This window comes from Mesoplodon bidens (assembly GCF_964165515.1).
Source record: "Mesoplodon bidens genome assembly, chromosome: 8".
Classification (NCBI taxonomy): domain Eukaryota; kingdom Metazoa; phylum Chordata; class Mammalia; order Artiodactyla; family Ziphiidae; genus Mesoplodon; species Mesoplodon bidens.
This window is the reverse complement of record NC_138165.1, coordinates 18759623-18784080: the sequence shown is the minus strand read 5'-3', so window position 1 is coordinate 18784080 and position 24458 is coordinate 18759623. Positions and strand designations below refer to the sequence as shown.

The following is a 24458-nucleotide window of genomic DNA, read 5'->3' as shown; positions in this document are numbered from 1 at the left end:
TTTTAGCTCACACGAGGGGCAAGAGGCAGCTTTCCTCCGCCTGCGTGCCTGGCTTCGTCAACGACACCCATTAGTCTCCAGTCTTCCAGAGCAGCAGGAGACTCCCGGCCACGCGCCCCGGGCCCTTGCCCAGGCGTGGGGGCCCCGTGGACCACGCTGGCCCGTGTGTAGGGAGAGGAGATGCGGCCAGCCTCGGGGATGACCCTGGCCCCAGCCTGCGGGGCGGGTAGTCCAATGGGCAGCCTCGCTCCGGAGGCGGGCTCAGGCCGGAAGCCACCCCGCGGCACAGCGGCCCCGCGAGACGGCGCCCGCGCCCCCGCCTTCTCCGGTACCGGCTCCGCGGCCAAGGGCGTCAGGGGCCAGCCCGCCGGGTCCCCGCCGCGCTCTTTGTCCTGGCCACGCGCGGGCGGACGCGTGCGCCCCCCGGGTGAAGGGAGGCGCGGAGAGAGCGCGCGGAGAGAGCGCGCGGGAGCGCGCGGGAACAGCTCGCGCCCGCCGGGCGCCGGCGGCGCGCGCCCCTCCGCCAGGCAAGCAGCGAGCGAGCACGCGCGCCGCCGCCGCGCCCTCCCCTCCCCCCGCGCTCGCCTTGGAACTTGCTGACTGCGCGGCCGGGAGGAGCCGAGCCGGGCGGCGGCGGCGGCGGGAGGCCACAGTGCGCGGGGGTCTCCCGCGTCCCCTACGCCTCGCCGGGAGCTCGCGCCCTCGCCCAGCCGAGCTCCCACCCCCCTCCTTTTTTCCGAAGGCGCTGGGCGGCGCCACCCTCCGGCCGGAGCCCGGCACTGCACAACCCCCTCCGACTTTCAATGTTCCACACTCCCCGGCCAGAGCCTCCTCGGCTTCTTTTTTTCCCTCCCCCCCCTTTCCCCCCCCCCAGCTGCCTCCATTTCCTTAAGGAAGGGTTTTTTTCTCTCTCCCTCCCCCACATCGTAGCGGCGCGCGAGCGGGCCGGGCGGGCGGCCGAGGTAAGGCGGCGGGGCCGGGGGGCCGCGTGGGGGGCGGCTGGGGCGGCGGCAGCGGTGGGGGAGGGGGCGGGGGCGGGCAGCTTTGTTCGCGCCGGGAGCCCGCGCCGCCGGTGTCCGCGAGCCGCGGCGGGGCCGGCCGGGCTGCTCGCATCACTTGGCGCCCGGCGCGGTGAGCGCTGCCCGCGGCCCCCGCGCGGCCCTCCCCACAAAGGGCCGCGGAGCTGCGTGGCCGCCGTCGCCGGCCGCGGCTCGCCTCGGCGGGCGCGGAAATTTGTTGCACTTCTTGGGGCTTTGTTTGTTTGTTTGTTTTTCCTCTGAAAATTTTTTTTTCGTTATTTTGGACAAAATGTCGGTCCGTGATGTAAAAATTGAGCGAGGAACCTTGATGGCACGGGGAGCTTTGCAGAAGGTGCAGTTTGAATTCTGCTTTTCCCAGGGTGGCAGCTCGGTCTTGGCCGGATGAATCTTCTCTGCTGGCGGTGAAAACGGCCAGAGCAGCTTGTTAGTTGATTTTTTAAAATTCGTTAAGTGTTGTATTTAAAGGTTTACGGGCTCAGAGGAGGAATCGCCACCTTAAATAAGCATATGGGCTATTAATAGGGTATGTTTTCCTCTCGGAAAGGGAATTTGGTAGCTTTGACCAATGTCACTGTGTAAATATTTAGACGTTTTTAGTGACTTTTTAACATTTTTCAGCGAGATCTGTTATTTACAGTGTGTCATATGTTATTAATGCTCGTTGCCTAAGTTCCCTGGCAAATCTGTTTCATGCCTTCTGAGAAAGTAGACAATTGATAGATTGTCCAAGGGATGGAAAAAAATGTGAGTGGGTTTTCTAACTTGAGTTCGGTAAAGCCCTGAACGCTGCCGTTGTGAGACACATCACCTCCCCTGTAACCTTCCTGTACGATGAGATGTGTGAACACTTTTGAAGCGTTTTCATTAAAATATGATTTTAGGTGAAGATTAAGAGAAGAAAATGCTGTTGGCTTATTTCTTAGACTTACATTTCCTTTTTTTCCCCCTTTTCTCTTTAAAAGTTTTCCAAGAAATAACTTTACAAGATGTCCAGTGATCGGCAAAGGTCCGATGATGAGAGCCCCAGCACCAGCAGTGGTAGTTCAGATGCGGACCAGCGAGACCCAGCCGCTCCAGAGCCTGAAGAACAAGAAGAAAGAAAACCTTCTGCCACCCAGCAGAAGAAAAACACCAAACTCTCTAGCAAAACCACTGCTAAGTTATCCACTAGTGCTAAAAGGTAATGTGTAAAAAAAGGATTAAGCACGTTGTCAGGTTGTCTTCCAAATGGCTGGACGCTTTTGTTGGTTTTATATCAGTAGCAATAGTTCGAAAACATTTCCTTTGCGCTCAGTTTTATTTGGACTTGAATGAGTTGTCATTATTTAGGTGGCATATAATCCACCTCCCTAGAATTAGACTTTTAAGCAAACTCGTTCTATACTTTGGTGACTTCAGTGAGAGTGTCCTTGAGCAGAGATTGGACTAACATCTGACAGATTGTTTAAGGAGTTGGCAAGGAAAATTTGGTGAACCCAAATTAGCTGGTACATTGAGGATGTTTCCTTTTTATGAGTCATATTCGGCTTCCTTGAAATTGACACTTAGATCAGCAGTGTCTTCATGAAACTTAATGATCAGAAATGGTCATGTTTGCTAGAAAATTTGTAAATTCAAGGCCTTGGCTATATTTGAAAGCAGATTTTAAAATTGTGCTCCAAATCTGCTTTCAGTTTTACAAACCTTACTTTAAGTCATGTATCCCAGGTATTACTTTTTGTAATTAAGCTATGGTTATATAGCTCTGTGTCCTTGTGAGGGCAAATAAAACTGAAAAGTAGCCATTTACATTTTAGGTGGCACTTGGTGAGTGACAACTTTGTCATTTTTCCTGTTCACTCTAAAACTTGTGGATATGCTTGTCACGTTAATACTCAACAGCAGGAGAAACATATTTTGTTGGATATAAGTGAAAGATCATTTGTTTCTTGTTGATTTGTGTTATCTGTAATGGTGAAAAAAAGACTGTCAATGGGACTACAGCAGTGGTAGTAGTAGTGGAATACCCATGATTTCTAGTAATTATACATCAAATGCTTCTATAGCATTAACCAGTATCGACATTTTACTGATTTTTGTTGATCACAACCAAAAGAAAAAGAAAATATAAAAGCTGATCAAATGTTGGCATTCTGTAGTGATATTCTATGGATTTTCACCTCTATTACATCAATAATCAAGTATTAATAATGAGAATATTTATGAAATAACAGCAGTCTTTGAGATAATTTAAAATTCTCAATTTGTTGTAATCTTGTTGATGAACATATTAGACACATCTTAAGTTTTGAAAGCATTTTAAATTTGAATAAAATAAGGACTGTGTTTTTCCCTCTTACCTCAGGGATGTCATTATCTCTTCTCCCAAATTTATTAAATTTAAGTGCTGTACTTAAGGTCGGGGAAAACAGATTCAGTTAAATAAGAATGCCAGAATCCTTTGGAAGTTTTTCACTGGTAAAAATATTTGTAAATTTCAAACTTTTTTTTTTTTTTTACAGATAAAATATTGTCAAAATTATTAATGTACTCTGGCAGTAGCTTGTTAACTCTTACCTTGGTAAAAGTGACTTGAAGTCATTGTCAAATATTCTAGTGCTTTCCCTCCTCCCTTCTTGTCTCATTTGCATATAAGCTTGAAAAGAGAATTTCTTTGGTAAAAAGTGTTTTAAAATACATTTTATATCCTTTACTGAGTACTAGTCGGGGGCTAGTTCTCAAATCAGGTGTAAATGTCTTACTTATTTATAGTAGCAAGTGAGAAAAAAAGCTGCAAAGTTTCTGTTAAGGGATTTGGGTTATGCCTCTGAGAACAAAGAGGAAGCAGCCATGTTAGCATTACTGAAGGCGAAGCCAGCCTTGCATTTAACTGCATGGTGGTAGAGGGCAGTGTAATTCCCCGGTTATTCTGTAGACTCTCTCAAATCCTTTTTGTCTGTTCTCATTTCACTAACAGAATTCAGAAGGAGCTAGCTGAAATAACCCTTGATCCTCCTCCTAACTGCAGGTAAGAAACAAATTTTGTTTTAATTTCAAATTGTGGAAAAATATCAAGAGATTTGTGTATTGTCCTTGAATATGTGTGCTGCAGAAGAGGCTACATTTGTTTCTTTTCAGCTTTGCAAGTGGATTAAACAAAAATTGTCTTGGGTGAATTAAATTAATTTGGGAGGATAAAAACCTTTTTAGCGTGTATCATACACTTTGGACTTACGAATATGATTTTGTGCTTCTTGCTGGGATTAGTATGAATAGTGCTGATTTTTGTTCTGCTGTAATAGTTCTATACTGTGTTTATTCAGAAGTATATTGCAGAAACTTCTAAAATTTTGCTAAGCATTAAAGTTACTGCTTGTGTGCAATCTGAACTGACCTTCCAAATTTAGAAATTGCTGAATGTGGTGTTACAAAATGTAAATGCAGTAAACAAGAGTATAGTTGTTTCTGTTTGATTTATTCAGTAACTTGCCTTAAGGACAAATTTTACCTGCTACGCTAATGGTTTTAGTTGCTGTTTTCTAGAGAATGCATTGCTGGAATTATTTACATTTTAATTAAATGGCCTAATTTGGAAATTTCTTAGTAATTTTAGTACTTGAAATATGTGTATAAAAAGCAGTGAATGAGTTGGAATTTGTGGGAAGAAGTCATTTCAGTGAAACTCATGTAGAATAATTTAAGATTGTTGGTTGGTATAGGTGTATTAAAAGTAACTGGTTGATAATTTTTTCCCTGAAAAATTTTTTTAAATTCCTCTTACTTAGTGCTCACTTTTTCAATAATGACTTTATGGCTTCCAAAATTCATCAAACTTAGAAAACCAGTCTTTAGATAATTTGCATGGAGATACCTGCTCAAGAACAAGAGTGGCTGCTAGAAATAAGGAAGTGTGGTTTGATATGAAAATGTTTTCTTGTCTTACCTATATTTTTGCTACAAGTTGTGTTCACTTGTGATGATCAGACCTATTTCTGAAGTCTACTTGAGATATAATAGGATATAATCCAACTGCTTCTTATCATGTGTGTTAACCGGCTCCTCCAATAAGGTGATCTGATCCTTATTTGCTCATACTTGTAATCAGACATTTCAGTTCAAAAAGGAAACATGAATGTATACTAATTTTAAACATAGTGGTATGTCAGATCTCAAAGTAGTGCTTACGAGCTGCACTGTCCAGTAATGTAGCCACTAACCACTTGTGGTTATTGACCATTTCAGTTGTAGTCCAAAAATGAGATGTTCTGTAAGTGTAGAATACACATCAGATTTTGCAAACTTAGTATGAAGAAAAGAACTTTTGTAAAATATCTTACTGATTTTCTGAAAAATATTTATTGCATGTTGAAATATTAATATTTTTGATATGTTGGGTTACATAAAATGTTTTAAAATTAATTTCTTTTTTTACCATTTTAATACGGTTATTAGACAATTTAAAATTACATATGTGGCTCGCATTATATTTCTGTTGAACAGCACTGCTTTAGAGAATAAATAAATCAAAGTATTTCCTTTCAGGCTTCTAAATGGTGTGTCAAATCTGTAGCCATTTAGGGAGGTCAAGTTAAATTTGCTCTCTGGAAGAATCACTTAACTTGCAGAGTGTATTCTGGTATTTCTCATTGTAAAAGATGTAAAGATCTATCAGTTCAAAGGTCTTAAATGTTTTAAAATTGCATGTTAAGGTCAAACTTTTTTTAAAGGTTTTTGTTGATTTTCTGCAAATGGCACAAACTAGTGTTCTTGTGTAAATCTAACGAACCCAGTAGAGATGTGTGAGATGCCCTCAGAGCAGTAGCTTAGTGTTGCAGTTGCCGAAGAAATGTGCTCTACATGTTTAGCCCAGGAATGTTTCCACAAGGTCACTGACGATTATTTTAGAGGAAGTAGAGTCTTTCTTGGAGATAGAAAGTTTAACTTGTTATTATTTTTCTCTTTATCTACCAGATTTCCTTTCAGTCCATGAAATAATGCTTCACATTTAGTGATTAGGCTAGTGAAATAGTGAACCTTTGGGCTTGCCCGTGTGCAGTAACTTGGGATACATCATCTGTGCTTTCCCTTGTCACAACTTGTGATCACTGTCAACTATTGCAAATTACATCTTTCAGTTCTCTGCTTCTTGTTATGTATGAGTTTCTTTGTGACTGTGTGAGTGATTAAAGAAAAAAAACAGAAAATATGAGTCTTAGTAGGAGACTGGAGAAGTTTTTTTTATGAGTTTGGAGACAGCCTTCCTTCATATGCTGGATAAGTAAAATACCCAAATAGTTTTGTGTGTTTTTCTATAAGTCTTCAGATTCTTTTGGGCGGAAGAACATCTAGCCCTTGTTCTTGAGCAGGAATTTGGAATAGTGAGTGTTTAGTGGAGGCCTTTTAGGATTTTGACAGCTAATTTAAAATTTGTATTGTATTTTTACCTTTGTGTCATACTTGTGGTGTTCTTGTAATTCACAGGTGCGTTGGTGAGAATTTTAGCTTTATGATGATCGTACAGTTTAAATTTGTTAATTTTTGTCTTAATTAAAAGTGGGACTCCATATTAATAAATTCTAGAGTATGTGAATTCATATTGCCTGAAATCTATGAAACCTAATTCTTTTGACTTTAATGTGTAGTTAATCAGAATTCCATTTTGGTTTTGAATATGATTTTTATAAGCTTATCAAAGTACGTGACACATTTAGTTCTTCCTCAGGGAAGAAATGTAAAGTATGTCTGTGTACATTCAGGAAAAAGTTGAATGGAATACAAGAAAACTCAACAAAACCAAAATTACTCAGACTTGATTAAGATTTTTCTTAAATTCCTTCCTATGTTTAATTAATAAAATATTCTTTAGTTACTATACAGCTGTGTCAAATATGTATACACCCAGGGTGATCATAGGATAGACTTAATTACTGAATTAAGTGTGTGGCTTTAAACATGTTTGAATACATTTTGATAGTATTGACATTTCTTTTCCCAATAGTATAAAAGTTTGATAAAATGTTATTTCCAATGATTTGATGACATTTCAATTTTTAGGTATTGGAGTGCTTTAGGCCAAAGCATTCTAAACATAGGGATATGACATTTAGTGCCTTCAATTCATACTCTTTACTGTATTCCAGATTAGAGTATAAACAGCTGATACACCAGTGAGAATGAAGGGAAATTGTATGTGCTATTAAGACATTTATGTTCCATCCAAAGAGTGTCCTTGTCCTCTCAGGACTTGACAGGTGGTGGAAGTTTAGAAAGGTGCTGGATTTTGAACTTAGCCTCTAATTCTTTCTGTATCTGAGAAAGTAGAAAAATACTCTCCAAAAATATTCTTTAATATGTTCAGATTGAATCTGTGTTAAAGTAGGTATTCAGGGACATTTGTAAATAGTTTTTGAATGTGGGAAAGACCTTATTGGGAGGGAGGTGTGACGGTATCAAGTTATAGTATTAATATGCGAAACCTGAAAGTAGGTACTAAGTGCTTGCAAATTTTGCTCATTTCCTTCTTTCTAAAAAAGAAAAAATTAAGAGAAGCAGTTAAGTTCTAAACCAGAAGTTGGCAAGCCCTGATTTATTTGTAAGCCTAATTGTCTAACTGGATGAGCTCTATCTCCCTTTGAGGGTTACCACCACTTTGCACCATTTCTAGGGAGGATAGAACTTCGCTGCTCAAAGGGTGGTCTTCAGACCACCATCATCTGCATCACAGATGAGATTTTAGAAATGTAGAATCTTGCCTCCCCCACTGCAGAAGTACTGAATCAGGATCTGAATTTCAGCTAGATTTCCAGGTGAATTGTATGTATATTAAGGTTTGAAAAGCAGTGGTACTGGAACTGGACTGTCTGGGTTCAGATCCCTGCTCTGGCACTTAATAGCTATTTTAACTTAGATAAGGTATGGAATATTTCTGTCTTTCAGTTTCTTATCTGTATAATGAAGATTAAAATGATATTCCTCTTCATAAGTTTGTTGTGAGGATTAGATGAATTAATATGTTTAAAATTTTTTTAACGATATAAACTTGGTCAATAAAGTGGCCGTAGCATGGTTAAAGAGCTAGTTTATAGCAGTATGCCTTCACTCTTGCTGGCGTTTTCTCTAGTGCATCAGCATCCGACTGTAGGAGTAATTTCATCTTAACCAGCTCCGCACCTATTTATTGAGACTATGTCAAGCAGCTGTTTTTCTGATGTTAGTAAAAGCAGTTCTTTGGAACTTGAGTAAAAAAGAAAATAAACCTAAGAACATCGGGTAAAGCTGAACAAATAGTATATCCTCTTTAAAGGAATATGCATAAGGTTAATGATACTTAATTCAGTAGAGAATGCTCTGACTGTCCAATAAATTATAATAAAAAATTTTTAAATAATGGTGATAGTTATGTTTTCCCTTTTAAATGTTCCATTGTAGGAATTTGTAGTTTTACTGTATTGAGAATGAGATTATATCAATGTTTTTGTAAAATTTAGATCCTGAATTGATACAGTTTACTTGTTACCTAAACATAGCATTCTCTCCTTCTCTGGAGAGATTTTGGAAGCTTTCTCTAATTGGTGTATGAAGACAGGTCATGATCAAAATAACATGTGATATCTACATAGCTTTGCTGGTTGCTTGTACAGTACTTGGTTTTAAACCCTCCCACACATATGGATAGATTGCTTTTTCTTTTTTACTTATACATTTGATTGTTATTGGCCAACAATATTAGCCAGTTTATGTTAGCCAGTGTGTGCTATGTGAAGGTACCCTATTTTATAAAACAAAATTGTGTCATTAATCATCTAGTCCTTTTGTTTTCAACTCTTGAAAAAAAATCCTGCAATTGCCTTTTTATAAAAATTAAATCTCAGTTGGACGCTCGATTTGTGAAACAGTTAAGTATAGAACTACTCTGACTAAAGGTGTTTTCCATCTCACTCTACTGTGGTCATCTACCAAGGAATAGTTCTTATTTTATTATAAATTAATTACATTTTGGCATCAGCATAGACCTCAAAAATCATGAGGATTTTTCTTGGTACTTGGACATTCCTGATAATTTGAAATGTTTTATTTTTCAATAAGCTAATAGTTGGTTCAGCACAGCTGTAATATCAATACATGAATCCAGTATGTTAATACTATACAGTATAATTATTTACTTGTTTGTCTACCTTCTGCAAGAGTTAGTGTTCCTTTGAAAGGAGGATTGTCTTGAACATTTTTCTGTCTTGCTTCACACAGTGCTTTTCATGTGAAGATTTATTAAGTTAGTAAATAAGTTGAAGTCTGTCAGATTGACGGGAATAGAAATTACAGGCAAAACAATGAGTTTGGATTGGAGAAAATCTATTAAATATCCCATATATTCTGTACTTTTTCATAATTGTAATTTTTAATGTGATTATTCAGAGGTATTTGGTTACCATTTTTATTATAAAAGGAAATTGATTCACAGTAAAGCTAATTATTTCCCTCATATATGCCAGTGTAGCAGAAGGACTCAGTTCTGTTGTGACTAAAAATTTTTTCCAAAAGAATGATGTGATTGAAAATAATATTCTTCCCCATCTAAAGGTCACATTTTCATTAGGGATCTGTTAAGTTCAGTGCAGATAATGTAATTAGAAAGTATGTGAAAACTGTGAATTTAAAAAGTTGCATGGTTACTTTGCTGCTGCATGCAAGACTCAAATTGTTTTGTTCCCTTCTATACATAACCAACTGGTACCTTATTCTCTCCTTGAATAAGTTGCTGTAACAGCAGATGGGTATGTTTAGTTATAAGAAAGTCAACAAGTCATTGTTCCTGAGAGTGCCGGGCCCTCCGATTGATAACGGAGAACTTGATCTGCCATTCTGGTCTTTCCTACAAAATTAAGATTAAAAACATAGCATAAAACCACCTGTAGATCTAGAGAAATAGAAAATGTTTTTTTTCCCTTCTCATACTGCTTTTAACAGGGAAGTATATTTGGCATTTTAGAATCCAGAAGAATAAACATCTTTAAACGTTTAATATTTCTCTTGCCTCAGTTCTCAACTGGAGGCAGTTTTTGCCTTCTTATTCCCTCACCCCACCCTGGCCTAGGGGGCAATTGGCAATGCCTAGAGACTTTTCACAACTGGGGGAAGAGGGGCTGCTACTGATAATTTAGTGAGTAGAGGTTAGGGATGCTGCTAAATACCTTGTAATGCCGAAGTCAGCTCCCTCCAACAAAGATTTATCTGGGCTATAAAATGTCAGTAGTGCTGAGGTTGAGAAATCCTGCTGTAGATGTTTATTCCAGTACCTTGCCTCTTTAATTTTTACATAGTTTGCTTTTTACCATTTTCCTATCTTACTAGTGATGCCTACTGAATACATTCTCCTATACCTTCCTCAGAGTTGGTGTCCCCATCTCCCACTACTCTTGTGCTGTAGTTTATCTTATGTTATCTGATACATGTCTGTTTTTTTATGTGAACCTACAGGAATGACTACCTTGAGTACCTGCTAAATTATGGTCTATTGAGGCCAGAAATGCTTACAGCAGTATTTTTAATTAACTAGTCTCCTTCTAGTTAATTATACCCTCTCATGATTTAGCTTTAGGCTGGTTGTATCTGTGTGCTACTGGGAATATTGTAGTGTCATCAAGTAGAAATACCATTGGAAAGTCATCAAAATTCAGTTGGATTCAGTACGTTGATTGAACTACAAACAGGTTAGAAAGCCATGCTCTTCATTTGATTTTTATTTTTATCATTAAGACCATACAGAGATTATTTACTTCTATTATTGTTACAAGTCCACAGTCCTTTATTTCAAACTCTTGGGGCCAGTAATGTTTCAGAATTTGGAAATTTTAAGATTTTAGAAAGGGAATGTGATATATTTGTTGTGTTTTATGTAACACTGCCAGTGGGATCTGGAGAAGCACTCCATAATCAAACACATTCATATTTCTACAGTCAAATTATATGAATGTTCATATTAAGGGGATAAATAGACACTACAGATAGTTTTTGGTTAGTTCATGTTTGGTGTTGCTGCCAAATTATTTTTCTCCAAACTTACTTTTTTTTTAATCTTTGATTTTTAGAGCTTTTGGGGTATTCCAGAATTGCGGGTAAGCAATTGTGGCTCTATAATACTTCTGTTACAATGGCAAGTGACTTCAGCTATTTTACTCATGGTGAAAGGGTGTTTAAAGTCTTGTTCAGCTTTTCTTTCTTTTACCTGTTTCCTGATAGCTGTTTTTAGTTTCTCAGTTGTTATTTTTGTACTGTTGCTTTTTTTTTTTGTATAATTTGCGTGCCTAACTAGAAAAAAGTTTAGACTCTTGATTTTAGAATTTTTTTCTCCTTAAGGTGAAACTATAAGTATCAGTTTCTTTTTAAGTTGTTCGGTGTACATTGGATTACTTTTCTACTTTGCTATCAGAATTCTCTTTTAAGCATTCTATTCATTCTGTATATACAAAATTACACAGAAAGGAAGATATCCTTTAATACCTAAGCTCAAGACTTGCCATTTTTATGTATGCATTTTGTCTAGCATTTGAGTGCAGTTAGGCTGTAAAAGGAGACGCTGAATTTTGCTAAGCTGTGTTGCATTAACAAACAAACCTAGAAAGCTTATAACATGAACATATAAACGTTTGTCTCACTTGTATGAAGTCCTCTGTGGGTCCAGGGACTCTCCTGTTTAGCTTTTCCACGTGTCGGCTCAGATCTGTGCAGCTTACATCTTGTAGCCCTGCCATTTGGAACATGTGTCCAGGCAAGATAGCTAGAGGGTCATGTGCTGGCTAACTGTTAAGTGCTTTAGTCTGGAAGTAAGGCATGAATTAATCACATGGCCTCGACCAACTGCAAGGTGGCTGGAAAATGTCGGGGAGCATATGGATATTCAGTGAGAAATCGATTTCTCTCCCTATATTCAAAGGATATATACTTCATGAATAGGTGAGCACCCAGCCTGACACTACTGGATTCCATAGTATAGTGCCTATTAATATGCTATTTTATTTAATTCCCGAAACAATCCTTTCAAGTATCATTCTTGTTAAGATTTCAAAAGCTAATCTGAGAGTTGTCACACATGTAGTGCATATACAGGGCAAAAATTTAGGCTTACTTTTTTTTTTTAATTTATTTATTTATTATTTTTGGCTGTGTTGGGTCTTCATTGCTACTCGCAGGCTTTCTCTAGTTGAGGGGAGCGGGGGCTGCTCTTCGTTGTGGTGCGCAGGCTTCTCTTGTTCAGAACACGGGCTCTAGAGTGTGCAGGCTTCAGTAGATGTGGTGCGTGGGCTCAGTAGTTGTGGCTCATGGGCTCTAGAGCACGGGCTTTATAGTTCTGGGGCACAGGTTTAGTTGCTCCGCAACAAGTGGGATGTGGGATCCGCGGCATGTGGGATCTTCCCGGACCAGGGCTTGAACCCGTGTCCCCTGCATTGGCAGGCAGATTCTTAACCACTGCGCCACCAGGGAAGCCCTTTAGGCTTACTTTTTACGTGAAGGTAAGCACTTTTGCTTTTGTACACTGCTGCTTGAGAAATCTGGTAAAAGCATTCAGAGTTGTTTAAGGGTTTGTAGGTGCATGCTTTAGTATGAGTACATCCCATTTGTTTGCTTATAGTCTCTTGAAGGATCCAAAATACTGTATGGTTTTAGAACCTGGCAAGTGAGGTCCAGATGGTGAGTTGGAGAAAGAAGAGTTGCCTTCTTTGGCTTGGGGGTGCTAGGCTCGCCTTGGGGTTTTTTTTTTTCTTTCTTCTTCTTCTTTTTAAATCATTCAGAAGCATTTTCTTTTCAAGGAGCATTCCCCAAGTTGCCAGCTTTCTTGGCTATTCTCTTGCCTTGTAAGGAAGAAGGTCAGGGATTGAATATGATCGTAATGGAAAAGGCAGATCTTTGTTCTCTAGCTTGTAGTTCCTTGTGTAAGGCTTTTCTTTGGGCAAAGCAATGAGACTTTAAATCTGCCTCTACTTTTTTGTCTGGGGTATTGTGAAGCGGTCTATGTTTATGAATTGCTTTGAAGTTGGAAAAAAAATCTATGGATAAGAATTTCTAGCTTTATGGAGAAAAGTCCTAATCACAGGATTTTAGGAGTATTTTAATGCTGATTTCTCAGCAACATGTGCACTTGTTATTTTTTAATACTGGTACTAGATCTGACTTTTTATAGAAATTTGGCTTTATATTAGATCCCTCTTAATTTTGTCTTGTTTTATATCGTTTCATAGTTTATTTAAACACTATTTTTCCTAAACTTGTGAATTTATACAAAAATATTTCCAGATAATAGTATGGAGATTTGCTTTTTTCCTAGGAGTCTCTCTGGAAGAGGAACTGTTTCACTTAGCAAAACAGACCTAATGTTTTCAGTGTGACCTGCTAGGTTGATATAGTTCATTTCAGATTGATAAAACTAAATGAGTTTTATGAATCAAATCTGTGTCTTGCATCTTGTCTAAATGCTGTATTAAAATTAAATTCTAAAGCTTTCAGCTTTTTCTTTCTGTTGACATTTTATCAGTTTTATAAGGGTATAAAAGGAAATAGTGTAAGCTTGTTTTTATCACCTGTTTTGGATGTGATGGTTAGTAAGATGTGATTAACCTTAAGTAATAGCAAGAGGGTCAAATTTCTAGAGTTATTAAATTTTTAAAATTCCATCCTCCTGTTTGGTCCTTGTAAATAATAGTTGTTTTAATTTTATGGTTATTTGCAACAGATAAAACTTTGAAAGGAGTTGCAATATTGCCTTGTTCACTCATTGTCCAAGGTTTAGTCCGTCTGTTTTGGAGGGATTTGGACCAGTTTTGCCGTTCTGAAGTTTCTTTGCTGCTTCACTGTCCCAGAGTAAATGTACTTTGTCATTCTGTTTAACTTCTAGCTTGTCTGGGGAAAAATAAAGACATCTCTAGTCTGAAGTTGCTTTTGGGCATATAGCTCCACATGTTTTTGTCTGAGTAAAAGGCCTAGGGAAACATGAATTTTGTTACCTTTTTATTTTATTTTCCTTTACTTATAAATCATCATGATGATTCTCCCTTTATATCCATGGGACTCGCTTTTCATAAACACCATTCATTCCCTTTCTGAGGGTGGTTATTTGTAGTTTGTTTTGCCATTTACAATCTTATAGGTCCTTTACAAATGGATCATTTTTTTCCATTAAATTTTAGTAGGTCAAGAATCCATTTATTTAGGGTCCCCAAGAGAATCGATCTCAGAAGATTGTGGCTACACATTTTTTATGGCTTCCTACTGCTTTCTGTAGTCTTCTCAATTTAAACAGTAGCAACAACAAAATATAAAGGGCATCATAAAGCCTTGGCTTTATGGTTTTATTTTTGTTTCACACTTGTTTCTAAGGGTATTGGTAATATTTTTGGATTTGTAAATACTTGTAGTAAATCTACCTGCTATCATAAAGAGGGGAAATCTGGCATTTGAAGGGTTTAAACACAAACTTAGATGCATGTGACCTGTGTGGAATTCAGTGACCGTTTTAACTAGATTTTCTTTATTTTATTTACATCAGTGTCTGTTTAAAATTTTTAAAGACATTTCTGTTATGTCCTCCCAGATGCTTAATATCCCCATATCCATTAGAGGACTATGCCAAGTATTCATTTTGTTATTTTATAAGCCCAAAAATAAACATGTTGCAAATGATCGCTTTTCCCTCCTGCTGAGGTTTCTTAATTTTTTTTTAATTAACTTATTATGGAGAACTTGAAACATATACAGAAGTAAACAGACTAGTGTGATAAATACCCCTGTAGCCTTCACCCAGTTTCAGTAGTTACCAACCTTTGACCAATTTTGTTTCATCTATAACACCAAACCATTTCACCCTCCCATATTACATTGAAGCAAATTTCAGACATCATTTCATCTGCAGTTTTAAAGAACAGCTATTTCAGTGTGCATTTTCAAAAGGTAAGGACTTCTTTTAATTTAACCACAATGTCATTAACACATCTAAAAATATCAAAATTCCTGAATCAGTCATTGTTCAAATTTACAAATGTCTCAGGTATGTCCACCTTCCTTCTTCACAACTAATTTGAATCAGTATCCAAATAAAGTAGAGACACTGTGATTGGTCGATGTTTGTTATGTATCTTCCAATCTATAAGTTCTCTCTTTTTTGTTTTTGTCTTTCTCTTTTTCATTTTTGCAATTTATTTAATGAAATAGGGCTGAGTTTCTAAGTGTGGATTTGCTTATTGCATTCTTAGTCATAGTATAATATCTTTCTTTGTGTTCAGTGTTTCCTGTAAAATTGGGAGTTAGGTCAAGTTAGGTTCATATTCAGGGTTGATAGCCCCCCACACTTTTTTTCTTTTTACAAAACTGCTTTATAGGTTTTAGTGAGCTTTTCTATCAGGAAACACATCTGATTGTCTTTTTGTGATGCTGGTAGCTATTAGAATACATCTCTTAAGAGAAATTTACCCACATCTTCCATTTGGTTACCAATCTGGTGAGTTACATAGTGAAGGCATACATAGAGTAAGTGGTTAATTCTTCCCCTTGTTTATCAAATTTATTTTTTTCTTCCTTTTCAGAATAATGAGTTGGTTTCCCATTATCCTTTTCAGACTCATTGTGAACTTGTATTTGTTGTGTTTCATTCCATTGCAGTACTTCAGTATATGCTGCTATAGTCCTTACAGACCTTCTTAATTTTAAATAAACTTCAACTTAAATTGCTTTGCCTTAGGAAACTTTGGATGTATAAAAGTTGAATGGACATATTTGGTGGTAAAATAATGCAAATGCATGTCATTCAACTTAACCAATGCCCTAGGTGTTATTTTAAAAACTGAATACTTACTGAAACTATTGCTTTAAACATAACATATTTTCCTGGCCACCTCTTCATTTGTCAAGGGATAATCAATGTCTTAGCATTAGAATAACCAAAATTCCTTTATTAGAACTATATGTCTGTTCTTAAGTTCTGAATTAAAATAGATTAAGGTGGAATGCAAAGACCTTTATCAGAATCAAATTATCACAAGAATTAAATTTAAAAATGAACTTTTTTGTTCATTTTTATCTAAATATACAAGGAGAATACACAAGAAAAGCGACCTTCTTTGTCTGTTTACAGTGTTTCTTATCAGTGTCCACTTTGGCATTTTGGACTGGGTTGTTCTTTGCCTTAGAAGACACTGAGCATCCTTGGACTTCGCTGACATAGTGCTAGTAGGGCCTCTCCCAGTATTGTGGCCACCAGAAACCAACTCCTTCTCCCATTTCCAGATGTCTAGGGGGGAGGAAGGGTTATCATTTCCAGTTGCAAATTACTGGTCTAGATTCCACATTATAATGATAGCAAATCATAATGCTGTAATAAAAATATTTTTGTATAACATTGCTTTAAGTAATGTATAATTTGTAATAGACTTCTTATGTAAAATCTATCATGACCAAATGTGTATGATTTTACTGCATATGAAATTGTGTTTTATGCAAAAAATATTTTCTTCCTCTAGCATTTTACTTTTTACACCTCCCCCAAACTCTGAAATCTTTCATTAAATTTAAGCTTTTTGTATGACCTTAACATGTACATATACACACTCTCTGGCCAATATGTATCTTTGTATATTCCTTTGATCTTTTTATTGTGAGTGAATTTGATTTTATTTACAGGAAAATCTGTGCTCTTAACAGGATTTTTCTGCTAGCCCATTGCCTGAAACTGAACCTTTCCTTTTCATTTATCTCCAGTCTCTTTCCAATTATTAACCTTATCCTGTTTCTGAGAGTTTTCCTTTTTTTAAGCCCATTTAATTGTCATCTTTTCTCTTCTTATCCACTATCTGGCTGCCCATTTATCTTTTAGTTTACTGAGCCATTATAGCCACATCTCCACTTTTCTGTCTTGTATTTCTTTCATCTTTTTGTAATCTGGCTTCTCCTCTTCTATTTTATTTGAAAACGTTATTTGGTAATCTGGCTGTCAGTGTTTTCTTCATATGACTTATTTTTATTTCTTTTTTGTTTTAACTGCCTGCCTTCTTATATGTCTTTACTTTCAGCTTCTTTTTGATGTCCCTGAAATGTCTCTTCTTTCTCCTAATTACTCTTCTTTAAGTATTTAGTATTTCCTCTTATGTGGGGTATTACTCTTTTTTTTCACTCTTGTATCTTTTATCTCTTCTCATTTCCCCTGGGCACTCATGCCACATTGTGTCACAGCTTTTTTTTGATTATGGAATTCCCTCAGGAATTTTAGTGGGTGTCCATCAAAATGTTCTGCATTTGGTTCTTAACTTACCTTTATTTTTAATTTCTGTTATGTATAAAAGCTATGCTCTGGCAGAAGTGGTCTGTTTCCCACCCCCTGGGCATAACATGGGTTTCTAGGCTCTGCATCTCCGTTTACCTTCTCTCACTGCATAGAATGGCTTTCATCCACCAAACAATAGTGCTCCTTTAAGGCCCATTTCAAATCCTACATCTTGTGAAGCCTTTCCTGCATATCTCTCTTTTGAGAGACTTACATATTTATTCTCTGTTACTTATCACCTCTTGTCACATGCCCTTTCTTTCCAGCTGAACTGGGCACCAGAACTGGGTGTGGAATGTTTCTTTATATTTTCACCTCTTAGTATAATACTCTTGCACTACATTTTAGGATAATGTTAATGAACTCCTAAGTTGAAAGTAGTTCTGAAACTAGCCAAATTCTCAAAGGTGTGGCATACCACAGGAACCCTACTTTGACCATACATCCTGGTTTATATCTTTTGTCTTGGTGTAATTGTTAATAGCATTTCCTTTCATTTTCAGAATTATCCCAATTAGTATGATAAGTTGTAGGGCTACCTCACCCTAATGCTGTATGTGGGCAGTGTTCTGGTTAGGCTTGGTGAATCAAAATATTCTTGTAATCAAGCATTGTCCAAAGCAGAGATTCTAATTTCGTAGTCCAACAGTGGCCTGAGAATGTGCATTTTGAGAAGCATGTCTTAGGATTCACGTACTAGCTGCACTGTAATCAGTTTTTTGAGAAATAGTGCTCTGAGGTTTAGGGTCATTGTTGGGATGAGGAGAGTTGGGAAGGGACGGGGGAAATAATGAAATACCATTTATTCTCTATGAAGCTAGAGAACAGTTAAGATCGTGTTTCTTACTTGGTTTTTAATGGCTAGCTGTTTCTTAACATAAGCACTCTCTATACTTTGATCGCCTGTGTCATAATGCAAAAGATTGGTAAAAGTGGGAGGAGTGTGCGAAACATTAGGGCCGTGTGTATATTTATATGTATGTGTGTGTAGCTAATGACTTAATGAGGGCATGAAATTTTAGTGCAAACAGCTGAAAATAAAAGTAAATCAGAACTTAATAAGATGCAACTTTGGAGGAAGATGGCATTAGCTAAAAGCACCAGAGACATCCCTAAATCTTACTAGATGTTTTTATTTAAAAAAAAAAAAGAAAATTTAAACCAAACTTCAACATCAGTCTCTTAACGATAATCGACAGAGGATGATTCATTTGAAAACATGGATTAGATTATTTGTAAAATAACTTCTAAAAATTTATGCTTAATACTTTTATTAAATACTTTTCTCTATAGATTTACAATTAAGATGTTTTAAACTTCCAAGTGGTAGCTCTTTCCCATGTTATCTTTTATTCTAGAGCATAGGAAAAGATGACAAACTACCTTAAACATGTTTTGAGGCAAATATGACCTAAGTCCCCTAGCATGATACTAGTACTGCCAAAATGACAATGGTCTAATTTCATTGATGAACAAAGAGCACTAAAATTGTAAAAACAAATAGAATACTCTTCAAACAAAGGAAGTTTGTTGCAAGACTGAAGAATGGCAGTTCCCAGTCCTCTGATATATCACAACAGTAGGCTAAAGAAGAAAAGTTATTGAGCGTTTCAAGAAATACATAATATGATATAACTAAAAAAAAAGAAAAGAAACAGACTTACAGATACAGAGAACAAATTAGTGGTTATGGGGGGAGGGCCAGCATAGGGGTAGGGGATTAAGATGTACAAACTGTTATGTATAAAATAAGCTACAAGGATATATTGTTCAACACAGGGAATATAGCCAATATTTTATAATAACTATACATGGAGTATAACCTTTAAAAATTACCAGTCACTATATTGTACATCTGTAATTTATATAATATTGTATATCAACTGTACTTCAATTTTTTTTAAAAAAAGAAACACAATATGAAATAAAAGCATTTGGTACATTTTATCCACTCATAAGTTATGGACATTTTGATTGTTTCCACCTTTGGGCTGTTGTGAATAGTGCTGCTGTGAACTTGTGTGTACAGGCATTTGTTTGAATACCTGTTTTGAGTTCTTTAGGGTACATTCCTAGGAGTGGAATTGTGGTCATATACTTGCCAAACTGTTTTTCACAAAGTCTGTGCTACTTTACTGTCTCACCAATAATGTATGAGGGTTCGAATTTCTCCACGTGCTTGCCATACTTATTTTCTGTTTTTGTTTGTTTGTTTGTTTGTTCATTATAGCCATTCTGGTGGGTGTGAAGTGGCATCTCATTGTGGTTTGGGTTTGCATTTTCCTAATCACTCCTGATGGCTGAGCACCATTTGGTATATTTTAACTGACTCTCAAATCTTAAACAGTGAAGTAGAAGAGAATTTTTCCTTAAAATAATAAAATATGCTTCTCTTTAACAAAAAGCCAATATTCTATTTGTTGAAAATACTTGCGAACAGTTCTTTTAAATTTAGGGGTGGGGGGGAACCAAAGGTGCCACCATTATAGTTAGGTAATAACTGTGACTATAACATTCCCAACTATTGGGAAAGCAGAGACAGATTCCGCACCCCTCCCCTCGCCCCGCCCCGCCTGCAAAACAAACAGATGAGCAAAACCTGTCCTTTTGTACATCCAGGAAGTCCAGCTGACCCAGATAAAGGGCTCTGGAGTTAGACAAATACAAGTTCAAGTCCCAGCTCCACAAATTAACTGTGAGCTTTTGAGCAAGTTATTTAACTCTTCTCTCAGAAATGCGGATAATAATCCTATTTCATCTGTTTATTTTAGTGAGTTAGATATTACATACCTTGTATATGTTACATGGAATGGTAAATAGCAGTTATATGGAAAAATAAACAGGCATGTTTATGGGAGAACATTTTGAAAAAACGAGGTATTAGAACCAATGATTGTACAAAAAAATAATTCTAGTCCACAAGTAGCAGTGATGAGTGGGACAGAATACGAAGATATTATACAGCATGGTAACTGATTTATTTCTCCGGTAAGAGTTAAAGTCTTGTGTTCAGCAGCCATCTTTTGCATTTTTCATTATCAGCATTTAGCCCAGTTTCTAGCACGTGGAAGATACATATGTATTTTTTTAAGTTTTGTTGAATACAGGTTCAGATTGACAGAGAGTATATTAAACAAACACTTTAAAAAAATCTGTTAAAGTAACTTTCCAAAACATGGAATTAAGAGTACTTATTAAATCAAGTTGAGGTAAATGAATAGTGATTTTAAAAATTGTTAATTGGCCTTCCCTGGTGGTGCAGAGGTTAGGAATCCACCTGCCAGTGCAGGGGATATGGGTTTGAGCGCTGGTCCGGGAAGATCCCACATGCCGCAGAGCAGCTAAGCCCGTGCACCACAACTACTGAGCCGGTGCTCTAGAGCCCACGTGCCACAACTGCTGAGCCTGCGTGCTACAGCTGCTGAAGCCTGCGCGCCTAGAGCCCGTGCTCCGCAACAAGAGAAGCCACCACAATGAGAAGTCCGTGCACCACAACAAAGAGTAGCTCCCGCTCACCGCAACTAGAGAAAGCCCGTGCGTAGCAAAGAAGACCCAATATAGCCAAAAATAAATAAATTAATTAAAAGTAAAAATTGTTAATCACAACTTTTACAGTATAATCTCCATATGGATGAAAATCTTAAATATACTGTAAAAAGTCAAATACTTACGTGTAACATTTCAGGAGGTTTGGGGACCACAAATTTCCTTCCAAGCACTAATTTTATAAATGGATTATTACATTTACTGTAAATTACTATGAAGAGACAAATTAAAATTTGTCATTTATTCAGGAAAGATACTTGGGAGAGAAATAACTTTATACCCTTTAGAAAGTTGAGAGCTTGCATGTTGAAAGTAGAATTAAAAGAGCTTCTTAAATAGCTGGTGAAAAGAAAAATAAAATTATGTTTTGCCTTGACTTTCCCCCTTATGAATGTGTGGGGGAACAAGAGTGGAAATATAACAAAAGAGAAGATTTGGAGAAGGGGTGGGTTAATGGAACACTAGATCAGTAGGTTTGTTCAAGCACAATGGAAGGAATAGGTGGAAAAGTAGAGAAAAAAATAGAGATTAGCCTAATGAAACTCAAAATTGAAGATAAGGATCCTGACATGGAAGGGCAATAGGAAATCTCTGCAGAGTATTGAAAAGAGGAATTAGGATTTAGAGGTGTAACAGATGAGCCTCTAAAGTGAGTTGTAGTGGTTAGAGACTTAGGTAACTAATTGACACATGGATGCTCCTAGGGGGAAATGATCTAGATGCAGTTCATTGTTCAAATCAATTAATATATTATTTTCAAATATGAATGAGGAGATTTTATAATTTTACATTTTTAAACCTCTTGTAATGCTATTCTCACTTTTAAATACTCAGTGACTAAAAAATGACGTTTATATATGTCTTTGTGTTTTAATAATGGAAGTTTACAAGGAAGTTGTACTTTTCTAGCTGTTGCACATTGGGGATTCAAAGACTTGAGTATCACAAGCAACAGGCAGTAATTACATTATCACAGAAGCCCAGTTGTTATTAGTAGGAACTACATGTGGCCTTCCACGCCTAGCTGGCAAATAAAATTCTGGGAGTTAGGTTGACTTTATGATTGGCCTACTAACCACCTCTTGAAATGGATTTGTTTTAATGGATTTCTGTTTTGATGAAAATGTGTATCAGTTGTTGGCTGCATGACAAAAGCACTAGTACATTAGTAACAGCATAATGTTCAAGTATATAATCTATATTATATATTAATACGTTTATTCTGTATTTGTAGTGTTCACTGGTGTTAACAAGTCCTAAGAGGTTGTGTGAAAAGTACGGAGGTGGGACAGGAAATGTAGATTGTGTAAATTGGCAGATGCTTATCTCTTTTTTGTTGTTAAAGACAAACTTAGGAATGATTACAAATGAAAGGAAGTCCTCTAAACTCATAGATTTAGATGCTATGACTTAGAACAGTGCCGTCCAATAAAAATATAATGCAAGTCACATATGTAATTTTCAATTTTCTAGTAACATTATTAAAAATATTTTAAAATGTGAAATTAGTTTTGAAGTTTTTATTAATGCAGATATCCAAAATTATTATTTCGACATGTAAACAATATATACAGTATCTTTGAAATTTGGTCTGTATTTTACATTTACAACATATTTCATTTCAGACCTAGCCACTTTGTAAGTGCTTAATAGCCATAGGTAGCTAGTGGCTACTGTATTGGACAGCATGGATTTGGAATGTTTGCCATGTCTTTTTGTCTGTCATGGGTTGACTTGTCTTTTACTCCCTCTTACCACTTTTTATTGTGCATAGATTTTAAGAACTGGGACACACCCCAGTTTGTAAAAGTAAGATTAATAACCCTTCATGGGGCCTCCCTGGTGGCGCAGTGGTTGAGAGTCCGCCTGCCGATGCAGGGGATGCGGGTTCGTGCCCCGGTCCGGGAGGATCCCATGTGCCACGGAGCGGCTGGGCCCGTGAGCCATGGCCGCTGAGCCTGCGCGTCCGGAGCCTGTGCTCCGCAACGGGAGAGGCCACAACAGTGAGAGGCCCGCATACTGCAAAAAAAAAAAAAAAAACCCTTCCTGGCTGGAGGTAATTAGATGTGAAAGGTCTAAAAGAAAGCTCAGCACCCAGTGTAGAAATGCAAGCTGTTTTCCAAGGGATTCTGTTTTGAAATATATTTCTCTGCCCATGATTCTTCATTATTGCTGTCTTACGGTAGTATGTGCATCCTTTTCACTTGAGAAAGAATCTTTTCTTTTTGTGAATGGAGAGTATGTCTTGAACATCACTTTTGTGACAGGAAGTATATTTGGCTTAATTAGGATTCCTAGATGGAGGAGTTTATTTAGTAAGGAGGTTACATTGGACTTAAATGTATTATTATTGGTTTTCTAAGCTGAAATGTCATTTGTTATGAGTTTAATTTTTTATATTAACACCTTTTAAGCAAATGTAAGCTTATGTATTTGTAACTCTTTTACCTTGTTACAGATAATCTTGCCATTAGCACTCATGTTTTAGACAGTCTCTAATGAGCAAATACGGTGTTCTCACTCTGGGCATTTTTAGAAGTACTACTTTAATTCAAATTATTTGTGTCTTATTTTCTAAGAACTTAATTCCTGGAGGGATAATATTATCTCAAGATGTAAAGTTGACTTAATCTAATTACAGTTGGACCTTATTTGATGTAAACTTTAAATAAGATAGTTAGTTCTCTGTTTTTTTGGATTGTGGTTTTTATTTACTACCCTAATGCCATAGTCATTTTGCTGTTTTTGAACACTTAATTTGAATATTAAAAACTTCATGAAACAAAATTTGCTTATAGTTCACGGTAGAACCAGACTATGTTTTCCAAGGCTTCTAATCTTTTATATTTTTATACCATTTTTTCTTATGTGTTGAATTATGATGTGTCACTTAATTGCAGGTATGCATGCCCATTTGATGTAATAGCTATTACTTATTGACTATGCTAGTTACTTTGCTAGGTAATGTACATGTATTATCTTTTTTCTCAGTTCTCTCAGGGAGATATTATAATCATCTTTTTAGAAATGAGAAGAGTAAATCTTTGAGAGATTAGGTAACTAGTCTAAAAACATGCTAATTAATTGTGGAAGCAAGCTTCAAGCTCAAGTCTGTCTGATCCAAAAAGCCATGCTGTTCATCACAATGCCTTAGATATTCTGACGGCATCAGGTGTGAGTGTGTGAGTGTGTGTGTGTGTGGGGGGGTGCACGTGCCTTAGTGCACGGCTGTGTGTATTGTGTGTGTGAGAATGTGTATGTGGGGTGGCGGTGAAGAGATGAGGATAATCATTTTAGCACAGTACTCTGTGAATACTTGTCAGTTTATGCTTGTGTTGTGTGCACATGCTTAGGGCTTGTTTCTTTTTAAAGAGGCCTGGGCGTTATAGTCTGCTATACTTGTAAGAAAGTAATGTATATTATGTAGTGACGATCAAGGCTGCTGTTGCTTCTTCGCCTTTTGCCAAATGTAGTTTTGAAGGCTAGTACTGGTATATTAAATCTTAAGGTATACTATATCTTACAAAGAAAATATTTTGAAAAAAATTTACATAAAACCCAAGAGTTTATATTTGCATGTACTTGCGTAC

General features: G+C 37.2%; 1 protein-coding gene across 4 annotated transcripts in view; it reads left to right on the top strand.

The window, feature by feature from the left end:
* The first annotated feature begins 344 nt into the window (after nt 1-344).
* Nucleotides 345-24458, top strand: part of UBE2E3 (ubiquitin conjugating enzyme E2 E3) — a 90132-nt gene continuing 66018 nt past the window's right edge. The window contains exons 1-4 of one of the 4 annotated variants that reach the window (XM_081242971.1): nt 586-962; nt 1399-1463; nt 2003-2220; nt 3997-4047. In XM_081242971.1, the coding sequence (XP_081099097.1) occupies nt 2027-2220; nt 3997-4047 (245 nt within the window). In that variant the 5' untranslated portion in view covers nt 586-962; nt 1399-1463; nt 2003-2026. Of the gene's footprint in view, nt 528-585; nt 963-1254; nt 1372-1398; nt 1464-2002; nt 2221-3996; nt 4048-24458 lie in introns of those variants that run through there. The other 3 variants (XM_081242973.1, XM_081242970.1, XM_081242972.1) reach the window with 3 other exon arrangements.